The sequence below is a fragment of the Acinonyx jubatus genome, chromosome E3 (genome assembly GCF_027475565.1).
Source record: "Acinonyx jubatus isolate Ajub_Pintada_27869175 chromosome E3, VMU_Ajub_asm_v1.0, whole genome shotgun sequence".
In the NCBI taxonomy this organism is placed as follows: Eukaryota; Metazoa; Chordata; class Mammalia; order Carnivora; family Felidae; genus Acinonyx; species Acinonyx jubatus.
In genome coordinates, this window is record NC_069398.1 from 37173015 (window position 1) to 37200433 (window position 27419).

At 57.9% G+C, this 27419-nt stretch overlaps 1 protein-coding gene across 2 annotated transcripts in view; it reads right to left on the reverse strand.

Annotated features, from left to right (window-relative positions):
* LMF1 (lipase maturation factor 1) overlaps window positions 1–18319 on the reverse strand; it is an 86878-nt gene extending 68559 nt beyond the window's left edge. For both annotated transcript variants that reach the window (XM_027043680.2, XM_027043681.2), the window contains exons 1-2: window positions 18100–18319; window positions 4589–4898 (exon numbers count right to left, since the gene is read on the reverse strand). In XM_027043680.2, the coding sequence (XP_026899481.1) occupies window positions 4589–4898; window positions 18100–18271 (482 nt within the window). In that variant the 5' untranslated portion in view covers window positions 18272–18319. The remainder of the gene's footprint in view (window positions 1–4588; window positions 4899–18099) is intronic.
* Window positions 18320–27419: the final 9100 nt, after the last annotated feature.

The window sequence follows — 27419 nt, forward strand, 5'->3', positions numbered from 1 at the left end:
AAGAGGTTGACAATACACGAAACTGGGTGTGGGGTGCCCAGGAGCTCCCCGTACTGTTCTGCATTCTGTAAACCTATAGTTGTTCCAAAGATGAAGCTTATCACATTAACAGGAAAAGCTGAAGTAGCTAGGCAGAAACCCAATCTGTGCCCGTCAGCCAGGAGAGCCACATCCGGCCTCACTGGGTCCTCAGCAGCGAACAAAACCGCATGCGGCAGCCGCAGGCCGGGCCCTGGGAGGGACCACACGGCTTCCTTCCACTGGACAGAACCTCTGGGGCCCTGGGCACTGTTCGAGGCACACAAACTCCAGTTCTCAGCAAGGACGGCACGGGCGCACGGTGGGCTCAGACGTGCGCACCAAGGCCCAGGCGTCTCAGGACCAGGAGGCACGGGCTTGGCAGTGGGGGGTGGGGGTGGGGCGGGGCTGCCTGCCGGCCACCTAATCTGAGGCCCCTTCTGGCTCCATCCGCTCCCAGGGCACCACCTCCTGTCTCTCCCCGACAGATGATGCTGTACCTGGTTAAACAAACGGAACCGAGAGGTCATCTCTGCCCCTAACCACACAGTCTCAGGGGCGGGGACACCCTCACACCGCTCCTGTCCCAGAGCACCAGGAAATCAAAACCTGCTCCGGCCACACTCGATGGCTGGTGATGGAGAGGGGGCCTCCACAGCCGCTCAGCACCCCTGCACGTGTGTCCTTGGAAAGCCTGAGCCCCCACACGGGCTGGTCCTGCATCCCTATCGGGGGCCTGCCGGCCTGGGGACGCCCTGACTGCTGGCAAGCCCTGCAGGGAGGGACATGGGGCCCCTGGTGCTGAGCCGCTTCCCTGGTTCCTCCCGCAGAAAGAACACAGTCCTGGGCCCAGTCACCTTTCGCGCACTAGGAAGGCCCGCCGGGCACCTGCCGCATCCCTCCCTCTACTCAGCGGAGGCACAGAAACACGGGAGCTCCCGCTTTACCTGCCTGCTGGCCAGAAACACCCCAAAAAAGTGGAGGGAGTCACGCCCCCTGCTGCTGCCCGCCGCAGCCCAGTGGCTCCCAGGCCCACCTTCCTGGGGCTTGGGGCTCCCCTTCCCTATCAGGGGCCGCAAGTACTGGCCCCTAGGGCCCAAGAAACCCATTGGCGCCAGCCCAGGTCTTCACCGCGAGGCTGGAGGGGAGGGGGCGGCCGGGTAGATGGAGATACCACGACTCCTCACCTTAGATTTGCCCAACATGTGGAAAACAGCATCTCTTAACTGCCTGGAACTGGAGCAGTGGAGACCCAAATGAAGCAGCCGCGTGCCCTTGACAAAACACCCTGCTGTGCGGGAAGCACAGCCCCGAAGGCCGTCGTGAACACGGGGCCACGCTGGGTGCTGACGGCACGGGAAGGTTCTAGAAACACTTGCAGGTAAAATCATGAGGATGTGGAGTTTGGTAAAACATGGGGGACGTGGGGAGAGTCAGAGGCCCGGGTCTGCCCGGGTCCTGTACGGTGGCTGAGCATCCCGCGTGGCAGCGCTGCCTCAGCCCACAGCCCGCTCCACGCCTGACCACAGGCCACGCGGATGCAGGACCTGGAGCTCTGGGAGAGGGCGCCCCGGAGCACGGACCCCACGGCAAGGGGCATGCCACCAGCTCGCCTGCGCCCTGGTCCCTCGTTCCTGCCCCCGCGTCCCCAGTCCCCCTCCCACTATGCCTCCTGCGGCCACAACATAAGGACTTCACACGATCGGTGCTCCACTCCCCAAACCCGGGGGCGCGGGCCACTGATCTGCAGAGCACTGACCGCCTGGAAGGGAGCCACTCTCCCTACGACGAGATCTCCGGTCGCTGCCACCACAAAGTGGATTCAGCGGCTCCCACCTGACACGCGGTGTCGGGAACGAAGTCGGGAGAGCGGGCAAAGGGCAGTCACGGTTCCAGAACATGCCGGGTGCCGCGTGAGGCTACCTGGCTCCGCCCCACGACAGCCACCTCGGGGGACTGCACGTGCCACTGGGCAGGAGCAAACATGGGCAGGCACGGGGCCGTGGTGCCTGTGGAGAAGCACCTAGTGCACCTGCCGGCACCTCCCTGCCTTTGGGGGAGGGGCTTCCCGTCCCCACCACCGGGCGCAAGCTGGACGCCTGCAAGACGTTTTGCCAACAGCGTCCATGATCTGCGCATCTCACCTCAAAGAAATACTCTTTGTCCCCAACTTTAAATAAATGGGACATGCGAAGAACGGTCTGTGTCTAAGCGTCATTTGGGGTGTCACGAAAAAGAAAGCCTGTTCCCCCTGTGCGGGGTCCTCACTCGGTAAGTTTTCAATGTCACTCTGATCCCAAAACCATCATCTGTCAGGGAAACCCGAGCCAAGGGTGGAGCTGGAAATACCTCGGAGGCGGAGGGCGCCTGAGTCCCGCCAGCCACCTCGCCTGCGTGCAGGTGCCCGTGAGCCCCACGAGGCCCCACATCTGTGCCACAGCAGCGTGCAGCTCGGCTGTGGACACTGGCATCACGGGCATGGTAGGTAAACCACTGGTCTCCACTGACAGATTTTGTTTTCTTTTTCACTTTTCACCTAAAACATCTCATGCACCATTTCTGAGAAAATGTAGTTTTATTTTATTTTTTTTTACACGTCCAAGGGAAGGAGAACAAAATAGCTTTTCCAATGAGAAAAATACAAGACTATTTTTGTCCACACGTACCCAAAGTGGTTTTCAGAAATTTAAACATGGGGTTGATCCTCCTTGGCCACATTCTACGCCATGACTAGGAAATACTTTTCACAGTTCAACTTTCTCTGGTTGCCAGGCACGAGAAGGCACGCCCCAAGCCACGTGTCCCAGAGGAAGCGTGTTGCCCTCTCCGGTCTCTGCAGCGGGCGCTCGCGGTGTGGAACTCCAACCGCTAGGATGGGACAGAGGGGCCCAGAACGCTCCCTTCTCAGGCGTGGTTTAAAATCACACATCTCAAAACACAGCAGCCTCTGAAGACGTCGCAGGAAAAGCCAGCGGAGCGCCCCTCTGTTGGTAAACACCGCCGGCCAGGAGACCGGGGGCAGGAGGGAGGCACCGGGGGCGTCGGACCTCCGGGAATCCCACAAGGGGAGGAGCAGACGGGCGAGAAGGACACCTCACACCGCACAGCCGCTTTGCAGCTGCTTGAAGCAGGAGGCACGCGGGATGGTCCCCCGGACCCCGCGCGGTGTCAGCGGGTAACACGTCATCAGGAGGGCCCCGGGGGTGGGTGTGCAGGGTGACGGAGATGCGTGGCCTTCTTTCCCGCAGCCCGGATTTGCAGGAAGGGCCTCCCGCATGCACACTAAGTGCTACCCATCCCTGCCTGACCTGGTGCAGTGCTAAGCGGGGTCATCCACAGCCAGGAACGGGCCGGGCAAAAGTCCAGCCCAGACTCCACTCAAAGAGGTGCGCACCTGCCCACAGGGAGCTGCGAGGGGCCCGCCGGACAGACCCCAGGCAACTGCCACAGCCCTGGGGTGACCGTTCGAAATCCACCTGCGAGACAGCACTGAAGGTCAGGTCCACGGGCACAGGAGCAGACTGTCTGGGTTAGAACCCAACCCTGGGAAGACCGCACAAGCTTTTCCGTCCTGGGCCAGCGCCGCAAAGATGGCTGGGCCACCGGACTACACTCTTCGCCCAGAGGACAGACGACTCCTCGCTCAGAACACCGCAACAGATGCCCCAGAAGCTCTTCACCCCCTCCATGTCCACACAGACGCGGATGTCCACGTCTAATTCAGGCAGGTCTACACAGACACCAACGCTCCGTGTCTGCTTCCTGTACGTCTGCACCGATACCCTCCCTCTCTCCCACGCGTGCACACAGACACCGACGCTCTGCCCTGGCACTTCTCAGAAAGCTCTGGTTTTCCTCTGCTAGGCGAGTCTTCCCTTCCTCTCAGGCCCAGCACCGGAAAGACGAGGGGGATCCCTCTGACCTGCTCAGACACCCCTCGGTGCCCTGGGGCCACTCAACTTCAGTCAGCCTTTCCCGGACCACGGGCCGCCCTGGGACACAGCCTCTTGGTTCCCGCCGGCCCTCCCCAGCCTTCCCGCCTCTGTGGGGCTCCGCTGTCCCTCCAACCGCTTGGCCCGGGAGCCCGCTCCCCCGACCCCTCAGCGGGGCCAGCCTCATTGTGGCTCCCGGCACTAGCTGGTAATGGTTCCTCCTGAACAAGGAAGAAGCTGGAAGAGCAGGAAAAGAAACAGCTTCCAAGTCTAGACCCCCCCCCCCGCCCCCCGCCCCCAGAGCACTCCCAGAAGCCCACATGGAGACCCTCCCTCCATCCACAGGACGCCAGGCTGCAGGAGGCTGACATCAGGGTCTCTGGGGTGGCCGTGCCACTCCCAACAGACTCGTGATTATTCCCGGAGAAGAAAGGCCCTGGGAATGTGACTGACTGGCAACCAGCAGTCTCTGCTCCCGCCTAATTGGAATGGTGATGCTCCCCTGCACTCATGTGAGAAGAAATCTTGCTCTGTCTCCCCAGCTGCCGGGAGGCTGGCTTGCTCCCCGGCCCGTGACATCCCCAGGATGCCGCGCTGGGGCACGGCTGGCCTGCGGGACTCCAGGGCTTCTGACTTACCAGATCTGTCCCACGTTGACCAGGGACGTGTAGAGGACCCAGAGAGTGGCCATGAGCACCACGTTGGCACAGCCGGTGACCAGGACGAAAGACGAGACGCCCAATCCGAGGAGGGCGAGGGCGTCCAGGTTGGCGTTCATGTGCGACCAGTCCAGCAGCCAGAGCACGGTGGGCGCGTAGCTCACGGCCTCCCAGCCTCCCCGGCCCCGGAAGTACCGCCGGACGCTCTCCAGGTACGCCCGGCAGGGCAGCAGGCCGCGGTCGCCGATCAGCTGCTTGTTCTGGTGCAGAGCCACCAGGAACGCCACGACTGGAAGGAACAGGGCAAAGGACCGTGAGCAGGAGCATGGCTGCGTGTGGACACCGGGGGGAGGGGGCGCGGCCGGGCGGGGAGACGATGCCGGGTCTGGGCAGCGGCTTGGGATCAAAGCAGGGATGCGAGGGGTCTGAGCATTTCTCACAATCCCGGGGGCCATGCCGGAAGGTCCGGTCTGGAGAAGCCACGGAACGCGCGAAAGGTACGCAAGCGCGCGTGGGCTGCATCTCCTTGCACCTGTGGTAGCGCGTGCACGAGACTCGCCCCAGGCGAGTGGCCGGTTAGCGGCCCCAGACTGCACTCCGCGTGTGTGGTCATCACACGCGTCCGGACCACCCTGGGCCTGGAGCTCATGCTATGGCTCACGTGTAAGTCACGAGCACCGTGTTCAAACCGCTGGTTTCCGACAAGCCCCGCTCCTACAAGAGCACGTTCGCATCCTCTGGACTTGAGCGTCTGCACGGAGACGCCACGGGACAGGGGAGGGAGCACGGCACCCCCGCCTGCACACGGGAAGGCGAAGGGGAGAGAGCCGGGTCACAGGTGGCCACAGAGCAGTTCCACGCAGACACCACGGGACCCGTGGACCCCCGACACGAGCTGCACTCTGTAAAAAGCTCCACAGTGCTGAATGTCCAGGGTGAGGACCACCGCGTCACGGGGCAGGGGTGAGACCGGAGCACAGCGGCCCTGCGTCACAGGGCAGGGGTGAGACCGAGGGGGAGAACGGAGCACGGCGGTGGCGGTGGCTTAGTTGCCGGTTTTGCACACACTGGCTAAGGCTCCCGGTGTCACGTTCAGGTTGGAACCGCATGCGACCCTAGTCTACGGCAAAACCAGCAGCAATCAGCTAAAGCGTCTGAAGGGAAGTAAGGAGGAAACAGCACGAAGGCCAGGAGACCCCGGGAGCACACTCGCAGGGACGTGCGCCACACAGAAAGTGGTATTCTAGTACTTGGAGACTCAGATTAAGTCCCGTGGGACGGCAAATAAAATTGTAAACAATTCTACATAATGAGTCAGTACAGATACAAAAATGGAATCCTAGAAGATGCTCAATTAACCAAAGAGAAGGCAGGAAATGAGAAAAAAAAAAAAGAAACAACAGAAGAACCAAATAGAAAACAACTAGGCCCACGGTAGATTTTAATCTGTCACTCTAAATGAGAGTATTCTAAACTCAGCAGTAAAGACAGAAATTGTCAGACTGGAGAAAAAAGCAGGACCTAAATCTATGCTAGCTACAAGAAATCCACTTTAATTTTTTTAAGTGTTTAATTTTGAGAGAGAGAGAGAGAGACAGAATGAGAGGGGGAGACGCAGAATCGGAAGCAGGCTCCCCACTGTCAGCACGGAACCTGACACAGGGCTCCTGAGAGCCACCAGATCACGACCTGAGCTGAAGTTGGACACTTAACCGACCGAGCCACCCAGGCTCCTCCAAGAAATCCACTTTCAATATAAACACGTACGTAGTTTAAAAGTAAAAGCACAAAAAAGATACATCACAAAAACATTAATCAAAAGAGAGCTCATGGCTGTATCAACATCAGACAAGAAACGTAAAAACAATAATACGAGGGACAAAAAAGGACATTGCAGATGATAAAGGGTCAACACGTGGACACAACAGGATTAGATGTGCGTGAACCTACCAACAAAACTTACGTGCTTAAACTGCCCTTACTTACTACATACAAGTGTATACTCTATACATGTATTCATCGACTTGACCTAACACATACTGATCGCTATATGTATAAAAAAGCAAGACACGCCAATGTGACATCTTTAGAACACTCTACCCAATAGCAAAATAGGTATTATTTTCAAGTATATGTGGAACATTCACTAAGACACTCCACGCTGTGAGCCATGAAGCAGATAAAACATAAAGAAAAGAGCTAAACTCAAAAAAACATGTTTCCAGCACAGACAGAATTAAACTAGCAGTCAGCCACAGGATGTTATCTGGAAACCCACCCTAATTTTTGGATATTATACCACACACCTCTAAACGGAGGTTTTAAAAGCACAAGCAAGGGGCACCTGGGTGGCTCCGTTGGTTGAGCATCTGACTTTGGCTCAGGTTATGATCTCACGGTTCATGAGTTTGAGCCCTGTGTCGAGCTCTGAGCTGACAGCTCAGAGCCTGGAGACTGTTTCAGATTCTGTGCCTCCCTCTCTCTGCCTCTCCCCCACTCACGCTCTGTCTTTCTCTCCTTCAAAAATAAACATTAAAAAAAAACCCACACAAACAAAATTATAAGATTTATTTTATTTTTTTTTAATTTACATCCAAATTAGTCAGCATATAGTGCAACAGTGATTTCAGGAGTAGATTCCTTAGTGCCCCTTCTGCATTTAGCCCATCCCCCTTCCCACAGCCCCTCCAGGAACCCTCTGTTTGTTCTCCATATTTATGAGTCTCTTTTGTTTTGTCCCCCTCCCTGTTTTTATATGATTTTTGTTTCCCTTCCCTTATGTTCCTCTGTTTTGTCTCTTAAAGTCCTCATAGGAGTGAAGTCCTATGATTTTTGTCTCTCTCTGACTAATTTCACTGAGCATAATACCCTCCAGTTCCATCCACGTAGCTGCAAATGGCCAGATTTCATTCTTTTTGATTGCTGAGTAATACTCCATCGTGTATATATTCCACATCTTCTTTTCCATTCATCCATCGCTGGACATTTGGGCTCTTTCCATACTTTGGCTGTTGTCGATCGTGCTGCCATAAACATGGGGGTGCATGTGTCCCTTCGAAACAGCACACCTGTATCCCTTGGATAAACGCCTAGTAGTGCCATTGCTGGGTCATAGGGTAGTTCTATTTTTAGTTTTTCGAGGAGCCTCCACACTGTTTTCCAGAGTGGCTGCACCAGCTTGCATTCCCCAAAATTATAAGATTTTTTAATTGAATGAAATTTGAAAAGACAACATATAAAAACTTGCAGGATGCCCTGGAAGCACCACTTCAAGGGAAATTTACAGTAAAGTGCTCATGTCAGAAAGACAGAAAGTCTTGGGGCACCTGGGTGGCACGGTCAGTTACGTGTCCGACTCTTGATCTCAGCTCAGGTCTTGATCTCGCAGTTGGTGGGATCGAGCCCCGTGTCAGGCTCTGTGCTGACAGCGCAGAGCATGCTCGGGACTCTCTCTCTTGCTCTCTCTCTGTCCCTCTCCTGCACACGTGTATGTACACACACATGCTCTGTCTCAAAATAAATAATAAATTAAAAAAAAAAAGAAAAAAGAAAGATAGGTCTCAAATCTAAAGTTCTACTTTATCAAAAAAAACAAAAGCAAATTATACACAAAACAAGCAGGAGGAAAACAAAAGAAGAAACACGGGTAGTAAATCACAACTGCAGGCCAGAAATGCAACACGAGTTCAATACTCAGAATATCAATCAGTGTGATTCCCTGCACGAACAGACTAAAGAAGAAAAACCATGCGATAACATCAACAGACACACAAAAAAGCACGTGACAAAATTCAGCATCCACTCACGATAGAAACTTGGAGCACAGCAGGAACAGAAGGGAACCTCATCAGCTTACACAGCGGCTACGACAAACCGACAGCCAAAACCAGACTTGGCGACGGGTGCTTCAGCGCTTTCCCCTGAGGGTCTGGAACAAAACACGGATATCTCACTACCCTTCTCAATGGTGTGGAGGAAGTCCTAGTTCATACGGTGAGGCAAGGAAAAGAAGTCAAAGTCGTAGACTGGAAAGAAAGAAAGAAAACTGTCTCCATTAACGCTTGATACGATTGTCTACGTAGAAGATTTTTTTTTTAATTTTTAACGTTTATTTATTATTGAGAGACAGAGACACAAAGAGCGTGAGCAGGGGAGGGGTAGAGAGAGGGGGAGACACAGAATTCGAAGCAGGCTCCGGGCTCTGAGCTGTCAGCACAGAGCCGACGCAGGGCTCAAACTCACAAACCGTGAGATCATGACCCGAGCCGAAGTCAGTCGCCCAACCAGCTGAGCCACCCAGGCGCCCCAGAAGATTTCAAAAAATATACCAAAAAAAACCCTCTTGGACCTAATGGATGAGTTTATCAGAGTCACAGAATACAAGGACCATACATAAAAGTCAGGTGTATTCCCATATGTCAGCAATGAACCGTAATCTGAATTTTTTTAGTTACAATGAATAGCAAGGAACCCTAAAAAAGTGCACAGCTATAACTCTAACGAAATACATGCAGAATCTGTATACAGATTCAAACAAAAATTGATGAAAGGAATCAAAGGTTTAAAAAAATGGAGAGAGACATCGTGTTCGTGGATTGAAAGATTCAGCATTACGAGGATGCCACTTCCCTCCAGCCCGAGCTACAGATTCAATGCACTCGCAGTCAGAATACCCAGCAAGCTCTTCTGTGGATATTGACGAGCTGATTCTCAAATGAATATGGAAAAGCAAAGGACCTGGAATTGCCAGAAGAGTTCTGAGAAAGCGCAAAATTGGAGGACTCCTAGTACCCAATTTCAAGAGTTACTGCAAAGCTACAGCAGCCAAGACAGTGTGGTACTGGCAAAAGGAGAGACACAGAGTCAACGGAACAGGACCGGGGGTCCAGGCACAGACCCACACAGATCCAGCCGGCTGATTTTTGACGAAGGTGCAAAGAGTGTTTAATGGAGAGAGACGGTCTTTTCGACAGATGGTGCTGGAATGAATGCTTGACCACGCGCAAGAGCACGAACCTGGACGCACGTCTCACGCTTGGAACAAAAATCTACTCACAAAAGACCCCAGACTAGATGTAATCTGTGGCTTGGGTGTGGCAAGGGGGTTTCGGACACAACACCAGAAGCGTGACCCATGAAAGGAAACCGCAGGTACGCTACCTTGTCAAATGAAAGCCTTCCACTCTGTAAATGATACTGTAAAGAGAACAAAAAGACAGGCCACAGGTTGGGAAAACATGTACAAAGCGCATAAAGCACCTGATAAAGGACTTGTATCCAGAATATTTAAAGTACCGTTAAAACTCAACAATATGGAAACAAACAACCCAATTTTTAAACTGGGCAAAGAATGTGGACACTGAAGTCACCCGTTTCACACAAGTAAGATACACAGATGGTAAATAAACACAGAAAAGATGCTCAGTATCATTTATTGGGGGAAACGCCTGTTAAAGCCACAATGCAACATCACCCCTCACCTACCGGGACAGCCAAAGCCCAAACACTGAAAATGCCAAATGCTCCGGAGCATCCAGAACAACGGACGTCCGCTGCTGGGCAGAAGGGAAGCTGGGTGCAGCCACTCTGGGTGATGCTGGCAGTTTCTTATAAAGCCGGACAGAGCACAGGACCCAGGAATTATATCCTTACGTGCTCGCCCACATGAACTAAAGACATCTGTCGACACAAAACCCGCACCCGGGCAGAGCACACAGGAGCTGGGTTCATAACTGCCACCGTGGGAAAGAGCGGAGACCCCCACCCCCGGCGTCAGAACGCGGGAACGGGTGCGGCACGTCCCGTGTGCGAGTCCCGTGTGCTACGGAGCAACACGGCAGGGAAGACGGGGAGCCGCCGGCTCCCCCAGCCGCTCGGGCGGAGTGGAAGCGCCCTTTGCAAAGTACCAGAATCCAGGGCCCAGGGCCACATCCCGTGGAATCCCGCGGACTCTAGCAAAGGCAGAACTGCAGGGCAGACCGCGGACGACAGCGATGCCCCAGGGGCCGGTGGCCGAGGCAGCGGCCTGCGCGCACAGGGGCGTCTGGGGGAGACGAACGTCCAGGCCCGGGGTGACGGATAAGCGTGCATTTGTCAAAACCCAGAGAACCGTGTGTCACAGAAAATGAACTTTAATGTTTACAAACTAGCGAAACGAGACGGCCTGGAGGGCAGGGGGCGCCAGGACGGAACGCAGACCCTGCCAAATGACCGGGACTCCGCGATGCTGAGTGCACGGCGGGGAGGGGGGAGGAAGGCTGCCCTAAGGAACTCTGGAAAAGATGCTGAGCAAAAACCGTGGGGACAGAAGGCAAAGGAACGGTCTGTGAACACCGGCGTGTGGTCGGTTTTTCTCACGGAGGAGAGCAATTGCGAAACCGCTTCGCAGGTGCGCAGAGCTGAGAAAACAGATCCGCCAGGCGGGTGGTGGCCCGGACCTCACAGCAGGGGACGAGGAAGCTCAGAGGAACGAGGAAGCAGGGGCGCCCGGGCCCCGCGAACCGAACCGGGCCGGCATCCGAGCCCCCGGCGCCGATACACGTCACCCTCCGCGGAGATTGAGACGCACGCGCAAGGAACCGGCCGGATGCGCGTGACCACGTGCACACCTGACCTGCTCCTTCCGGAAGCAGCAGCACCGCTCTAGTGACAGCACTCCCGGCTCCCAACGCCACTCTCCGGTGAAGAAACCACAACTGGAGAAACGGCTGGTTGTCGGGCCGGGAACAGACAGGGGCCGGCAGCAGCGGTCGGTCCCGGCGCGCCGGGAACGGGGCACAGGGACACACGTGAGGCACGCGGGACCATCGGCGCCGCCAGAGCCGGACAAACCGAAGCCGCGATCAGGAACAGCCTGCGCCCGTAACCCGAAGCGCACCTAACGTGAGGAGAGGAGACAGAATCCTTCCCAATGGAGGAGCTCCAAATGATACATGGACAGGCGCTGGCGGGGCTGCTGGGGGGGCTGGGGTCTCCCTCCCCTGGGGTCACCCGGCCCAGAGACCGGCTTCCAGAGGACAGAGAAGGGACGGGAAAATGCACCCGACACAGGACACACCCGGAAACACACCTTCACCAGGCGATCCAGGTCAGCATCACCTGCGGGGAGTCGTGAGGACTCAGACACCCGATCTGGTGACGAGAAGGGCACCTCCCCCCCATGACCCGTCTCATCACGAGAAACACCAGATCAACCCAGCGTGAGGGACACTACCAAATAAGTGACCAGAACTGCTCAGAACTGTCAAGGCCACGAAAAGTCAGGAAAGGCCGGGAGACTGCCACAGACCCCAGGGGACAAAGCAGACGAGGCGGGGTGTGCAGTGTGGCCCAGGAGGGGCCCTGGGACTGGAGGGCTCTGGTGGGAAACCCCAATAAAGTCTGGAGTAGGCTTAATAGTTGTCTTTCTTTAATTGTCTTGAAAACCCGCTCTATGTGGCTCACCGCGGTGGGAAAAGAAGGGAGTCCTGACCCCCGACAGGCCGGGGGCCGGCAGGGTGGGGCGCTGGTGGTGGAAGGGGCCAAAGTCACCTGAGGACAAAGGCCCGCCACCTCCAGCCACAGAGAGCACACCAGCTCTCTTCTCCCTCACCTGCCTCCACCCAGGGCAGGAGCCGCCCAGTCCACATGCCCCGGACCCTCGAGGCCACATTCACCGGTGCTCCCCCAGGTGGAGCCCGGGCCCCTGCTCCCCCCCATCTCTTCCCCGGCCCGTTCCAGAACACTGGGGCTCCTCTACAGAGGGGCCTAATTAGCAGAGGCACATGCTTCCTCCCAGGAACCACAATTCACACTCCACTGCCACGAAGGAAAACAATCTGGGCTCACCAATGAGCTTTAGAATTTCTTTTTTTTTTTTTTAAGTAATCTTTATGCCCAACGTGGGGCTCAAATTCACAACCCCAACACCAAGAGTCAGATGCTGTATCGACTGAGCCACCAGGTGCCCCTGGTCTCACCAATTAGTTTTAAAAAGCAATTCTAAGCAAGAAGCATAGGAAAATTCCTACCTTACCTATCAGGAAACAATGAACATAACTTGGATTAATATTTCAGAAAAGGAAACCTATTTCAATTTCCGCTCCTGTTACAGAAATGGCTAAGTAGAAAGAAGCTAAAATTTCAAAATACCATAACATCTCAAAGCTAAACCAACCAAGTGAACCTAGAAAGGCTTAGTCACCCCCCACTGCAGCCCAGGAAGGCAGGAGTCAGCCTCCCACCCCCAACCCAGGAAGGCAGAAGACAGCGCCCCATCCCCTAGGGTGGGGAGGGTAACCAAGAGAATGATCTAGAAGTGACCAGACTACCTAAATATGCATTATCAAGCATGTCTTCAAATGTTTTCTTTAAAAAACAAAAAGAAAAAATTTTCTCTGCCATTCAGATAAATCTCTAGAAGATTATAGCAGAACCATCCCCCCAAACGCCATTCTCCGCTGGCTGGTTCTTAATGACTGTGGTCACACTGCGGGTCTTGGCACAGGAACACCCAGGGCTTTTTCTTGACAGGCGGGAGCCGTAGACAGCTCAGAAACGGTGGCGGTACCTGCGTCTGAAACAACCTGGAGGCGTTTCACAGAGAACATTGTAAAGTCAAGCGAGCATCTCGTTAGAATCTGAGCGGCCTGGAGGACAGAGAAGAGCTCGCTTCCGTGATCTCTCAGAAAGAGTGAAATCTTGGAACAACACAAAATGATGAGGGATTTCTTTTGGTTCCGTTTTCCTTCCTCGAAATTTCCAAAGAACAGCTAAGAGTTCTGGAAGCACGATGCACGTGCCGGCCTCGCTGCCTCCATCCAGCCTGCTCCCGGGAGCCGGCCGTGCTGCTAGAGCCCAGGTGAGGCCTCAAGCATCCCGATAAGGAGCGCAACAAGCTACTGCCTTTATTTATTTCTTATTTTAAAGAGACAGTGTGAGCGGGGGAGGGGCAGAGAGAGCGAGAGAATCCCAAGCAGGCTCTCTGATCAGTGTGGAGCCGGATGTGGGGCTCCATCCCATGACCCTGGGACCACGACCGGAGGCGAAATCAAGAGTCGTATGCTCAACCGACCGGGTCTGCCAGGCGCCCCGCTACTGGTTTTAGAAAGTGCAGTTCCGACGCGCCTCACGGTGCTCAAGGAGTTGTTCGGGGGCAAGAGGAGAGCTCTACCTCATATAACCGAAGTAAGGGAAGCCGACAAAGCAAGTGCCCACACGTTCACGACAAGCATGAAGTGGGTAAAGCAAAAGCAGGAATTAGAGTTGGACCAAAAACCAGCCTTGAGACCCTTTAGAAGCAGGATTTTCAAAGACATGTCATTCCAGGGACTCCCCGGTAAGGGTGTGGAACTAAGGAGGTGTGCTGTCTGGTCACAAGTGACAGTCCCCTGTGCCCGGCACTCAGAGCCCCCTCTGGACGCTCAGCTGGCCAGGGCGTTCACATCTTCTCCGTTACACCCTCACGTAGCTTCGTGAAGCAGCTTCTCCAGCCAAGTGGGGAGGCTTCATGGGGCAGGGGTCCCTGAACGGGGCACGTTTGAAACCCACTGGGATGTTCAGACAGACGTGGGCCTAGAGGCAGCAGACTGGGCAGGGTCAGAGGACCAGCCCAGAACTAGGGCAGGAGTCTCAGAACGAATGAGCACAGAGTCCCCTGAGAAAGAATGAGCAAGGGACACTCATGCAGATACGCCGATAAATCACAAGGACCCAGAGTGAAGATGGCAAGGCAGCAGAGACTCTAAAAACTTCCAGAGGAAAACACAAGTTACTCAGATGCTGCCGGGGAGGAAGAAATGCTGATTTGGCCTTGGTCCCGGGGCCGGGAACTTTCCAAGTGCGGGGACCGAGAGGAGCGTCTGCTGTTGTGTATGACAAGCCCCTTTCAACCTGACCTGGGTTCCCACCAACCAGGTGACCCTTGGGGCTTGGGGGCTGGTGGCCGGGGGACCCAACCTGTGATTAGCAGGTAGGAGACCGAGCTGATCACCCAGGACTGATGATCTCATCAACCACACCTGTGTCACGGGGCCGCCACAAAGATCCCCAAGGGAAGGGGCTCGGGAGCCTCCGGGCAGGTGAAAGGACACACGGAGGTGATGGGAGGGTGGTGCCCCCCTCCCCCCCGCAGGGCCTGGAGGCTCCGAGCCCCTTCCCCACCCCTTGCCCTGTGTGCCTCTTCCAGCCCTGTTCCCGAGAGTCGTAACCTTGACGATGGACCAGTAAACATGAGTGAGGGTTTCCCTGAGTTCTGTGAGCCGTTCTAGCAAATTATGGAGGCTGAGAAGGGGGGGCGGTGAGAACCCCGACTTAGAGCTGGTGGATCAGAAGCACAGGTGACAGCCTGGATTTGTGACTGGCATCGGAAGAGGGGGTGGTCTCGTGGGACTGGGCCCTCAGCCCGGGGGTCTGCATAATGCCGGGTGAGACCGTGTCAGAACTGCCTGTGAGGGAAAACCCCCACGCACTCGAGCCCAGAAGCGTGTCAGGAGAAAGAATGAAAGTGTTTCCCGTTAGGCATCTGGGAAAGAGCAGGGGTCAGACTATGTGAAGACTTCTCATCATCAATCCAAAAAGTTCTGAGAAAACTTGCTTTGACTGGGAATCACAGAGCCAGGCAAATGAGTAATTCCCATGGGTGTACGAAAAACACAGAAAATTCACCTCCAAATCCTTTCTTGAAAAGTTTGGGGTAAATTCCAGCAAAAAAGAGAGACTACAAAGAAAAAAGACGGTGATATGAGATCTGAAAAATTGGGAACACAACCAGGAGAGAGTCGGGGGCCTCTTGGGTGGGTGGCTGGTATCCTGAGTGTCCACACCAAGGGGCTGGAAGCAGCGGGGGATGGGGGGAAGGGAGGGGGACACAGCTGGAAAAATATCCCACGGGGACAAAAAGCAATGACAGAGACAATCGGCAAAGAGTCAAGGAAATCCTGTGAAACAGGATAGAAGCAGAAACAAAACAGTGTCCTTCCCGCAAGCTCACAGGTGGCCTAACGACCTGCGGTACGCACTCTCGTCAACGTGCAGAGGGTGAAGCGCAGGACAGGGGTCAGTCACTTAGCCTTGTGGCGGGTCAGTGGTCCCCAAGAGCTATTATAAAACTCAGCGTCAAGTGAAGTGTGCGGACAGCCCCCCATGGCAACCGGCATCGTGAAAAACCCTGGGACTTCGGAAACTTTACCGAAACCTTCTGGAAAAAGACCAGTGCGGGATGGGTGCCCGCTTGCCCGGGGCCATTTCAGCCACGGAACCTCGTCCCTGCAAGATGGGAAACCAGTTCCTTCATACGGCTGAAAAACACTGATCCTACCCCAAATAAGAGAAAAGATGGGGGGGAAATGCCTCTGTCAAAGCCAGAGGGTGTGTGCTCGGCACCAGGCTTAAAACGTCGGCCTGACCCAGTAGCTCGGAACCGCCTCGCTCGCGCTGCAAGACAGACCTGCCAACAGAGATCAAAGGCAGCCCCGCTCATCTGAAAGCCTGAGCTGGTGCTCTCAAGCTGTGCTCCCTGCCAGCGAAGCCACCAGGGTTTTCCCACCGTTACAGGCCCCCTTTTAAACGTCTATTAAAGCTTCCTCGGGTAACAGCATCTCCACTTTCTGCTAAGTGACAGCTCGAACACACAGAAGGACTGTTTAATCCTGTAGAGGATAAAGCAGCGCCAGCAAGAACTATTTTTATAGTAACTCAAAAGAGAGGAAGGCGTGGCTGAACGCGCACACTGGCGACCCCACGGTCCACAAATCGCCCCAGGGTGTTGGGTCACCACTGTGCCCCGAGAGACGGGAAACCCAGACTCGTCCTCCTAGGGCGCACCCCACTCCCCAGTGTTCCTTCCGTGGGAAGGAAGAGCGAGATGCTCAGAGCCCATGGCGCAGTGGAGGCGGGCCAGGCCAGGGACCAGCACCCTCTGGATCCCCCTGGAAGAGAGCCGGTCTGCTCAGCCGGGCCATCTCAGTCTGGGACTCCCCGTCTCCACCGTTCTCCCCCCACACCCACACTGGTTTGAGAACCTGAGTGTGGGCTCATCCTGCATCTATCTCCCCGTGTAGACTCCTCCACTGCCCGCAGGCTCAGAGGGCTTGTGCCCCTTCTGGGTATGGGGACGGGGCAGGGAGGTGTGCTCGGCGCCTGGGGCGGGACTGCTGAGGGCTGGGCAGTTCTGGGCCCGGTCAAATGTGGATCTTCCCAAACCCCGCAGGTGAGGCGGAGGCTCAGGCTTCACCTGCCACGGTACAGAGGCCTCCCCGAAGCCACGGGAGCAGAAGTGAGGCCTCGGGCCCAGCACCACCTCCTCGGCTGTGCAGGGACTGCCTGGGGCCTAGGTGCGGCTCCTGAGTGGGGGGCACAGCATGGGAAACACTGAGGTCAGGTGACTGGGCCGGCACAGCTAGTGGGCGGGAGCTCTGCGGGGGCACCCCTCGGCCCATCTCCTGGGAGTGGGCGCCCCCCAACACTGCCCAGGCTAACTGGGGAACCCAGGTCCCGGTGCGGATAGAGGTCAAGGGAGACCAGGTAAGAACTCACTTGCCAGCACTCTTGCTCCTTCAACTCCACCCCATCGGACCTCACCCAATCCGGCTGGGAGGAGGGGTGTGGAGGAGGAGCTCCGTGTGAAGGGATGCCTGTGGGAGCTGCGTGGGGGAGAGGAGCGTCCTGGGGGCCTGGGGAGCGTCCCAGGGAGAGGGGTGTCGGGGGAAAGAGCCTCCCGTGGGGAGAGGTGTCCCAGAGGAGCAAGGCATCGGGGTCGGGGGGGGGGGAACCGTCCTGGGGTGAAGAGTGTCAGAGTAAGGGGTGTCAGGGGAGCAGCGTCCTGGAGGAGGGGGTGACCCAGGGGAGGGGTATGGGAGGGGAGGGGTGTCAGGGGAGGAGGAGTGTCCCGGAGGAGGCAAGAGTGTCAAGGGAGGGGTGTCAAGGGAAGGCGGTCTGGGTAAGGAGCGTCCTGTGGGGAAGGGTGTCCCAGGCAGAGGGGTGTCAGGGAAGGCACATCTCTGGGGAGAGGTGTCCCAGACAGGAGGGGTATCAAGGGAGGGACGTCTCAGGGGAGGGGCGTCTCGCGGGAGGGGTGTCCAGGAGGGAGGGGTGTCAGGGGAGGAGCGTCCCAAGGGGAGGAGTGTCCCAGGCAGAGGGGTGTCAAGGGAAGGCAGCCCCGGCGGGGGGGGGGGGGGGGCGCGTCAGGGAAGGAGCGTCCCGTGGGGGAGGGGTTTCAGGGCAGGGGCTTCAGGGGAGGGACATCTCGGGGAAAGGGTGGGGGGGGAGGGGTGTCCAGGGAAGGCGGCCCAGGGGTGGGGTGTCAGGGGAGGGCCGTCCTGGGGAGGGGTGCCCCGGGGGGAGGGGTGTCCAGGGAAGGCAGGCCGGGGGGAAGGGTGTCAGGGGAGGGCCGTCCCGGGGGGAGGGAAGCGGGGGGCACCGTCCCGGGGCCGGGGGCGTCCTGGGGCGGTGGAGGTGTAGGCGCGTGCGCACAGGGGCAACAGTGACCGCAGCCCCGAGCTCCGCGGACTCACAGTAAATGAAAGCGAGGGCTCTCAGGAGCACGATCCTGGTCAGCCAGAAAGTGCCCGTGCGGAGGCGGGCCGGGCAGCCTGTGGGGTCGCGCCCTGACTCCGGCGGAGTCTCAGGCTCGGGGCCCGAGTTCCCCGCCTTCCGCCTCCTCAGCGTCTCCTCGGGCGCCGCCATCGCGGGGCCGCCAGTGCGCGTGCGCGGGGAGCCCCTCGGGCCCGGACGCCCCGCCCACACTGGGAGGCCGCAGCTGGCCGCGCTTAGGGGCGGGGTGCGCGCCCCAGATCCGGGCGCGCGCGCGCCCCACAGGGCGCACGGGGCGCTGCGGCGGGGAGGGCGCGGCCCGGGGTGGGTACCTGGGACCACCTGAGTGTCCTCCTCCTGGAAAGGGGCTGAGCATTCGCTCATTCACCAGCTCCCGGTGCACTTTCCGGACCTAGGCGACTGCCCTCATGGACCCTCACTCTAGGGTTGTTGGAAAGCTTGGGTCTGGCCAGGCCCAGAGTGGGCCTGGTCAGCGTCCCTGTGAGCGGCAGAGGCCCCTCGTGGGTCCCGCGCTCCCTCGGCGCGTCCCCGCGGTGTATGGAGTCGTATGCCGGCAGAGGAACGGTTGGAGGGGTGGCTTCACCCCAGGGCTCCCGGCTGCCACTGCTCAGGGTGTGTGGTCAGGTGTCCCACAGGTGTCCCTTTCCCAGCCCCTCATCTCCACTCTCCGAGGAGGATGTTGGGATGACAGGCACACAGCTAGCGAGGGGCGGCACAGGAAGCGGCTGCGTCCTGAAATCCGGCCGGATCCTCGAGCTCAGGTCAGCAAAACCCCCTTATGCAGCCACACACTCCTACCAGCTCTCAAGACTGGACCTCCAGCCACTGGGGAAAGTGGGGCACTGAGATTCACAGGAAAGAGGAGCTTACCCACCAGTGACCCAAGAGGAACCCTGGTGAGAACACCAGCAACTCCAGCTTATGGGGATAGAGCAGCCCAGGCAGCAAGAGAGGTGTGCCGAGTGCGTGAACTCCTGGGTCCCCCTTAGGAGATAGAGGGTGCAGGGCAGGGGATGCATTAGACCTTCAGTGGCTAATGGGCAAACTGTGAGGTGCTTGGAAGCAAAGCATTAAGGTACGCGTGGGTTTTTCATTCTCCGCAGCTCTGTACATATTAAAGACCCTATTCTTGTGTGTAGGTTGCAGATGTTTGTCCTGGGTTTCTGTTTTGACTTCTCGTTCCGACTGTTTTGAAATATAAGTTACTGATACTTGTGTGGTCAAATCATCAGTCTTTCTTGCTTGTTTAATTAGATCTTTACCGTATGCAAGGTGAGCTCCATGAACCCTTCTTCAGCCTCCAGCTAGCTGTCCCCCACCTGCATTGTTGGGGTAATAGCACATACATGCATCATATAGTGTGAGGTTTTTGAAAAGTGCCCCCCACTTTTTTTTTCTTGCCATGAAAAAACCCTCCCTTCGGAGCTTAAGGGTGAAGTGGGACATGTAACAGATTGGCCGGGGGTGGGGGTCGGGACAAACACCTTCTGCATCCTGGCAAGCCCTCAGGGGAGAGGCGTGTGCCCCAGAGCTCCCATCCTTGGGGATCAGAGGGACAGTTATTCCAGGTGAACCCACAATGCACCTCTCCTCTCCAGCATCCAGGTCCTGCGCTTGGGATGGGCCAGCACAGCTGTTTGGGAGAGCAGGGAGAATCTAGTGCCCCTCACCCTGAGCCCGCTCGAGTGTCCAGGCATTCCCCGGATGCGGGAGGTGCTCAGGGGACGGAAGGCACGGAAGGACAGCCCTGCCATCAGGTGTGACCCTGGGTGCTGCTTTCAGGTGGGGACAGGCCTCACAAAGGGCCCTTTGTCCTCAGCTTCCCCCGGCCGAGTTGCATTGTTCTCCCCAGAGAAGGGCACAATGGGGCATTGTGCAGAGCAGAAAAGGGCCCTTGTCCAGCATCCAGCTCCCTGGGCTCCAGGCTCCCTCTCCGGGTTTACCCAGGGTGGGCGAGGCCATCAGAGAGGTCTTCTGGGAGCTCATGTTCTATTTCCTCCGGGACCCGCCTTGCTGGGAGCTGACTGCAGAAGTCCAGCGAGTCTGAGGGGCCAGAACCCACGTGAGAGCGGACCTCACAGAGCGGGGCTCCGTGCTTGCCTGTTTCTGCCTGAATTTAATCAAAAGTGCACAAGTATATTATTTGGCATCTACTGCAATCTAGATGAACCTCAAAAATACCATGCTAAGGGGCACCTGGGTGGCTCAGTTGGTTAAACGTCCGACTTCGGCTCAGGTCATGATCTCACAGTTCGTGGGTTCGAGCCCCACGTCGGGCTCCGTGCTGACAGCTGGGAGCCTGGAGCCTGCTTCAGATTCTGCGTCTCCCTCTCTCTCTGCCCCTCCCCTGCTCGCACTCTGTCTCTGTCTCTCTCAAAAATGAATAAACGTTAAAAAGAAGTAAAAAAATATATCATGCTTAGTGAGAGTACCAAACACACCAGGCCACGTGTTGTCTGAGGCCACTCACACGAAATGTCCAGGGCAAGCAAATCTGGAGACAGAAAGTAGATCAGTGGGGGCTGGGGGCTGGAGGCAGGGGGCAGGGGGCCAAAGGGAACGACTGTTAATCTGTGCACGGTTCCCTTGTTTGATGACGAAAATATTCTGGAGCTAGACCGACGTGATGAAGGCTCAGCATTGCGAACGCGCTGAGTGCCACTGACCCGTACATTTAAAAATGCTTAAATGTGAGGCCATGTGAATTTCGTTTCAATAATAATAATAATAATAATAATAATAATAATTAATAATAATCCCTACGTTGTATCAGAATCTCCTAGAAGGCACCCTTTTTACATTTTGGAGTAAGTCCTGTCATTTACAGCAAACTTACCTCTTCAGCTAGATTAGGGGGCATCTTAGGGCTTTCGCATATTTAGATGTGGGTGCATCTGATGGTCCAAGGAGGCACTCCACTCAAAAACACATCTTGTCTTGTAAACCTTGAGGCTCGTGCTGGGGAGGCACAGGATGGCTCCGGCACACGAGGGTCTCTCCAGAACAACCCTTCACCCACACCAGGAGCCCGGGGCACGGGGCTCCTACGCCTACATTTGCAAGCCAAAAACTATACAAGAAAAAGTCAAGGTGATTACAGAGGGACGGGTACGGAGCCCCGCGTGGCCAGAGCCAGAGAGGAAGAGCCCAGAAAAAGACGAGAGGGGAGACAGGGAGGCTTCCCTGAGAGGATCCGTCAGCTCAAGACCGGGGCTGGTGTCAGAGAGACCCGCGGACAAGCCAGAATCCCTGCAGGGGGGCCCGTCCTGGGGGGGGGGGGGCCCATCCACGGCTCCTCCGGTACAGCCCAGAGCCGAGGCGCACACAGGCCCACGGGCTGGCCGGACTCCCAGCAGCTGCGGGCGGCTTCACGGAGGAATGAGCCCCGCGTCGGCACCTCGTCCAGCTGTCCCCAGGCACCCTGGCTTGGCAGCCCCCGCTGCACTGGGGCAATTGTCCCCGACGTGCATCTGCAGCTGTCTCTGGCACCCACGAGGACCCAGCGTGGGCCCGACCGAATCACCCACCCTTCATTTACCCCAATTTTTCATGTCCCGACATCTGTTGATGGGGGAACAGAACCCACAGGCGCAAACGTCTGTCACTTTCTCCTGGAGGGGTGGTCAGTTTGGGCGGGTCCCACCCTGACTGTGCAGCGGCCAAGACCCCGGGGTGGGTGAGCAGGTGCTGGGCCATTTGCTGGTTTTCTGGAACTGTGACTCACGGACGGCTGTTCCGCTTGGCTTGCCCGTCTCCTCTCCTGGCACCATCGGCTCCGGGCCACGAGCACGCTCATGCCTGCACCCCAGCGGGAGAGGTGGCCCCGCGTGGCCCTGCACGCTGGTGCGCCGCGACCGCGAGGCGAGAGGACAGCAAAACACCCCGGTGCCGTTACATTCCGTGGCCACAGAGCCCTATGGGGCCAGAGAATGTGCCGCGAAGTGTTATCTCTCAGAGTGGGGTCCTGACGAGGAAGAAGTTTTGGAAACCGCCCGGGCCGGGGGTCACAAACAGGAGGCCTGCAGGCCGAATTCTGCTCCCAGAGCTGTGTCAGTCACCGGTCACCACAATAACGCCGCGTAGCAAACAGCCTTGAAGCTGTTGTGTTGGCCGGAGGTGCTGCCCGTCGAGCGGGGCTCAGGTGTCCATCTGTTGTCAGCGGGTCCCTGGCTGGCCCTCGGGATGACCGGGGCCTCTTTCCAGCCACCCACAGGCCGTGCAGCCTCACCCACAGCAGATTCGACGCTCCCCTCCCGATCGGGCTCCAGAAGGGACCCACATCCAAGGCCCCCAGTTTGGTCCCAACCTTAGTTCGTAGGTGAGACTGAGGGCTGGGCTGGGGGGGCTTGTCCCCAACACCGTCCATCGCTGGGTCTCACCTCCTATGGCTCTCAGCCAGTGATTAAAGCAGACACTTCATTTCTGAACAGGATGGGTGGTGTTCTCCCTGAAGAGGGGAGGTAGGCCCAGCGGTGGGGACGGGCTCTGGAAGTTGCTAGCGTGGAGGGATGAGGGGTCACAAACGGAGAAACAATAAACACGAGGCGTTGGCTACCACAAGCCCCAGCACCCGTGCACCTCAGCTCATGCAGGGGCCACGCTGACCCCGCAGAACACACAGGCATTCCGGACCCCTCTGCTGCCCAGAGCAACCCCGGAACTCACCCGAAGTCAAAGGGCCACAGGGGACGTCATCAGGTCCCGTGACCTAGAACGCTCTCCTTTCCAGAACTCCAGTGCCTTCTCGGGGAGATCCCTGCAGCTCCCTCCTACCCCCTTCCACACCCTGAGGACAGGAGGCCGGGGCGGGCGGCCAGCTTTCACGCTTTGCTAGAACGCTTGGCCAGCAGGGGTCCTTGTGGGTTTGCAGCCAAGGAAGCAGGCCGGGTCTGTGCCAGCCAGAGGGCCAGGCCCCGAGGGACTGCGGCAGAGCAGCTCCACAAACTGCCCCTAACCTCGAGCTTCAGGGGGCAGACCTCTGCCAGTCCTGCTCTGAGTCTCCCTGGTGGGCTCCAAACAACCACCAGCTCTCCCACTTTGCTCAAGGCTCCCGCCTGAGAGTGTCTTAATTCAACCCTCCTTCGCCAAGTTCAGAAAAATAAATACTTGGGACACAGCGGAACTCTTTTGACAGGGTGTGTTTTAATTTGCCTCTGGCACCGCTGCGTCTCTGGAACCTTCCGCGGTGGCAGAGCCATCCGGGGCCCCTCGCTCCGAAAGAGGATTTTTCTCTCTGATATTTTCATTTCAAGCTAGCATTGGCCTTTTCCGGTCATAATGGACACAGGGCTCTGCTTCCGAGGGGTCCCGGCTTCGACATCTTGAACCAGAAGCCTCATTAAATCTGAAAGTTAAGTTCGGAAGGACAAGCATAGCTCCCGACAGCCTATTTGGGCTCGAAAGCTGGTTTTCTGGAGTCACCTTCAACATCCTGGCTCCCCTCCTGCATGGGGATTGAGAAGCCCTCTCCCGGCCCCACTGCCTCTCAGAGGAGCCCAGGGACCAGAACCCAGAGGGGCTTGGTGCATGGGGGTTGGGGCTGGGGCCCAGGTGGTGGGGAAGGGCAGGGGGCCTGGGGACTGAGGTCCAGGGGCAAGAGCCCATAGGAGCCAGGGGGCCCATGGTCCAGAATGAGGGTAAGGTTTGGGGCCCAGGGGAATGAGGGTCCAGGAGGAGGGTGGGGTCTGGGGTCCGGGGATCTAGGAGCCTGGTATCACACAATGCCCGTCTGCACAGACGAGGCTTACGGGATGGAAACGTCCAGAGGAAGGCCCAGGCAGACCCCAAGCCTCTAACACCTCAGCGGACTCAGTTTCCCCGCAGGTGGTATGCTGGTGCCTGGCCAGCTCTGGCCAGACGCCTGGCACTCGCGTCTACCCAAGGAGGGCTCTGCATGCAGGCCCCAGGACCCTGCCTGAGGACGGTTTGGGCTGCGGAAGCAGTCTCTGCTTGCCATCAAAGATACACACTGAGACCTGAATGTCGCCAGTGGAGTCAGGAGCCAGGCCCAGGACAGGGAGAGGAGAGATGGATGGGCACAGCCGGAGGCCGGGGGGTCGCGTCCAGCAGGGGGTGAGTGGAAGCCAGAGCAGAGCCCACAGCTGTTCCCGACACATCTGCACAGCACATGTCACTGGGCAGACAGCGTGCGCCGGGCTCAGCCCTCCGGGCTAAGCATTGCCCTCTCCCCCGATCTTCTCAAAGAACCGCCACAGGAGGGGGTCCCACTGCCCTGTCCTGTCCCCGGCCACCCCTGGGCAGGGTGGCTTTCCTGATCGGCCTCAGAGCCGGTGACAAGGTGCAGCCTGGAGCACATTCACCCCAACCCGGCGGTCGGGAGGTGTCCTGAGTACCAGCACCCCCCACAGGCTGGCCCAGAACACCCTGGTCCTGCAGGCAGGGGAGGGGGGAATCTGGGCACGATCTCCCGGCGGCCTCTGCACACACAGAAGGCGAGGGGCAGACACAGCCAGCTTCCAAGTGGACATCAGCCCAACCGAGGAAGGGCTTTGACCCAAACCAGAAGGTCCACGCCAGCTGGCAAACTACGTCGGGAGGGGTGTTTCAACAAAAAGCTTGGCCCGGAGCCCTGGGAGTCTGTTACTGGGGGCCACTGGACTCCTGGCGCCCCTGTGAGCCCCCTCGCCTCTCGCTCCGAGACCCAGCAGGGCAGGATGGGGCTGTCTTTGCGGAGCCACTGCTCAGAGCTGATCGCTCATCTTTGTCCTAGATGTTTGGTTTCTGCAGACCAGCCAGTAATTAAAAGCACCAATTAATCTCTGAGACCGAGCTGGGGTTCCCAGGATGTGATGCCAACTGCTTCAGGCTGGCTCGCTGAGAGGCCCAGGTCATGGCTGCAGACACACAGGGGACATGCCGTCCCTAGGGCTCAAGGGCCCATGTGGCCCGCGCCCGGTGCCTTTCTCTGAAAGTCTGCACAAACTGTGGACGTGGCCTCCCTGCCTGTCCAAGATGCGGGCCAGGCTGAGGGTAGGCAGAGGGTAACACAAGGAACGAGAGAGGGATACCGTCCTCTGTGGTGGCCTCCTCAGCAGCCCTTCCTTCCCATTCAGCCTCTCCAGCGCCACACATGCACACACACGCGTGCACACACGCAGGTGCACACACACACACAGACTTCCTATGCACCCCTAGAAGCCAAGGGCTGGGGAAGTTGGGGGCCCTTTGCCTGGAAGAGGTGTCCCTGGGGCCCTCCAGGCCCAGACTGGCCAGGTCTTGTAGGCTTTCAGGGTGCACATCAGCCTACACTTCCTTCTTCCCAGGTGCCCTTGGAGCCTCTGCCAGGGGCCTAGGTCTAGAATCTTCACGTACATCAGCCATCCTATGCTCTAGGGTCTCAGGGCCTTTGTACATGTTGTCCCCCACTACCCCCCCCCCCATGAGGGAGTGGCCTTTCCTCTTCAAGCAGTTGGAACCTTCAGGTCTCAGCTTAACGTCACCTCCTCAAAGGTGCCTTCCGGGACCCCCCACCCCCCAGCATGGTGAGTGTCTCAGCTCCATGGTGTTTGCCCACAAAATCCCCTGGCACAAAGCAGGTGCTTCATCAATCCTGGTGAAGACAGGAACCAACCACAGCCACACCCTGGGACCCACCCGGGGCCTGCCTACCAGCTGAGGACATGAACTGAGGGCAGCACTAACGAAGGATGAGTCTGGAAAGCACACCGGCAAGTATTACAGGCCTTCCAGAAGGCCAGGAGGCTGTGGGGCACTCCTGGAAGCCACCCCATGTGTGTGCGGCCGGCCCTGGGCTGACGAGCTGGCACCTGGGTGCCGCCTTGTGGGGAAGTGCACACGTATGCTCTCGGCCAGCCGGGGGTCAAGGCCTGGCAGGATAGGCGCCTCCCCAACCATTCTGCGGGAGCTGTGGGCTGCACGTAAATGACAGGCGCTCACCGGCACCCCTCCCAACCCCCAGGGTGCTCAGTGCGGCCCAGGGGACGTGAGGGTGGGTCCTAGGACCACACACCCGGCACCAATGTGTGACCTGGGTTTGGCACTCCCCCAGCCCGGCCTCTACCCTCCGAGGATCCCAGTGGCCACCTGTCCGTGACCCTCTGTGGGCCGGCAGGAAGCAGGGAGAGGCTACCTTACCTGGTGTCCCCAGTGCAGCCCCGGGTTTCATCGTCCTTGGAAAAGCAGGGCTCTTCATGAAAACCCAGACATGGTGCCCAATGTCACACTGGGTGCAAGGAGGGATGGGGTGGGGGGAGCGTGGAGGGGGGAGAGAAGGAGAGTCTGGGCCAGGTCCGCCAGCCTCGACACTCCATGAAACTCCTGCTTGCACTGGCAGGGGGCAGTAAGTTCAAGTTCGGCGGGTACCCCCAGGAAACCTCCCCTTGGGCCCTCCCTGAGTCCTCCAGCTGCACAGTGGGGACCCCAAGTGGAGGGCAGGACCTCTGAGGGGAAGCCAGCACAGGCCAGCAGGTAAGGGTGTTCCCTGGAAGGTGACAGAGCAAAAGGAGACCAGACACAGGACAGGAGGCAAGAGGACAGGCCACTCCCAGAGGCTCTGCCTCTGCCATCAGGTGCCCCCCCCCCCCGCCCCCAGGGCTGTTCACCTTAGATGCAACACCCCCAGTGGCACTTTCCCATAAGGCAGGAGATCAGGTTCCCTGGGCAGCAAAGCCCACTGAGAAAAAAAAAAAAGCAGCGCCTTGGGGTCACCTGCAAGTGGCAAAAAATCTGGGCAGGCAGGCACCCCCCTCCCTCTTAGGCCCTAAGGTGTCCCCACACAGGCACCTGCATGTTTTAGATGCGGGGCTGCGGGGTCCCTGGGCAGCCCCAGGGCCGGTGAGGCGAAACCTACGTCCCTAGATGGGCAGCTGAGATGGACAGGGCTCCAAGGCCCAAGTATGAAACCTCTTCTTCTCTGAAGAATCTGCAACCCAGGGGGGCAGGGGCTGGGGGGGAGGGTGTCTGGTGGGGGGGGGGTAATGAAAAGGGACGCGGTCAGAGGCGCGATGGCGGCCCCTGAGTTGGAAAAGGTGCACAAGAGAGATGCTTCAGCCCGACCCAAGTACTAACTTTCGACTCGGAGTTTTCGGGTAACAGACCAGCGCCTTCTGCTGCGGGAGAGACGGAGAGCCGGCCTTATTCCTCCGCTGCGGACGCCACTGGCCCAGGCATCCACAACTCCGAAGAGGGGCGCGCGCCTGGGGGACCCGGCTCCCTTGCCTAGGGTCACTGAGGGCGCGCGGGCCACAAGCTCGCAGCCGCACGTGTTCCCACTCGGCCACCCGAGGGCCTGTGGCGAAGC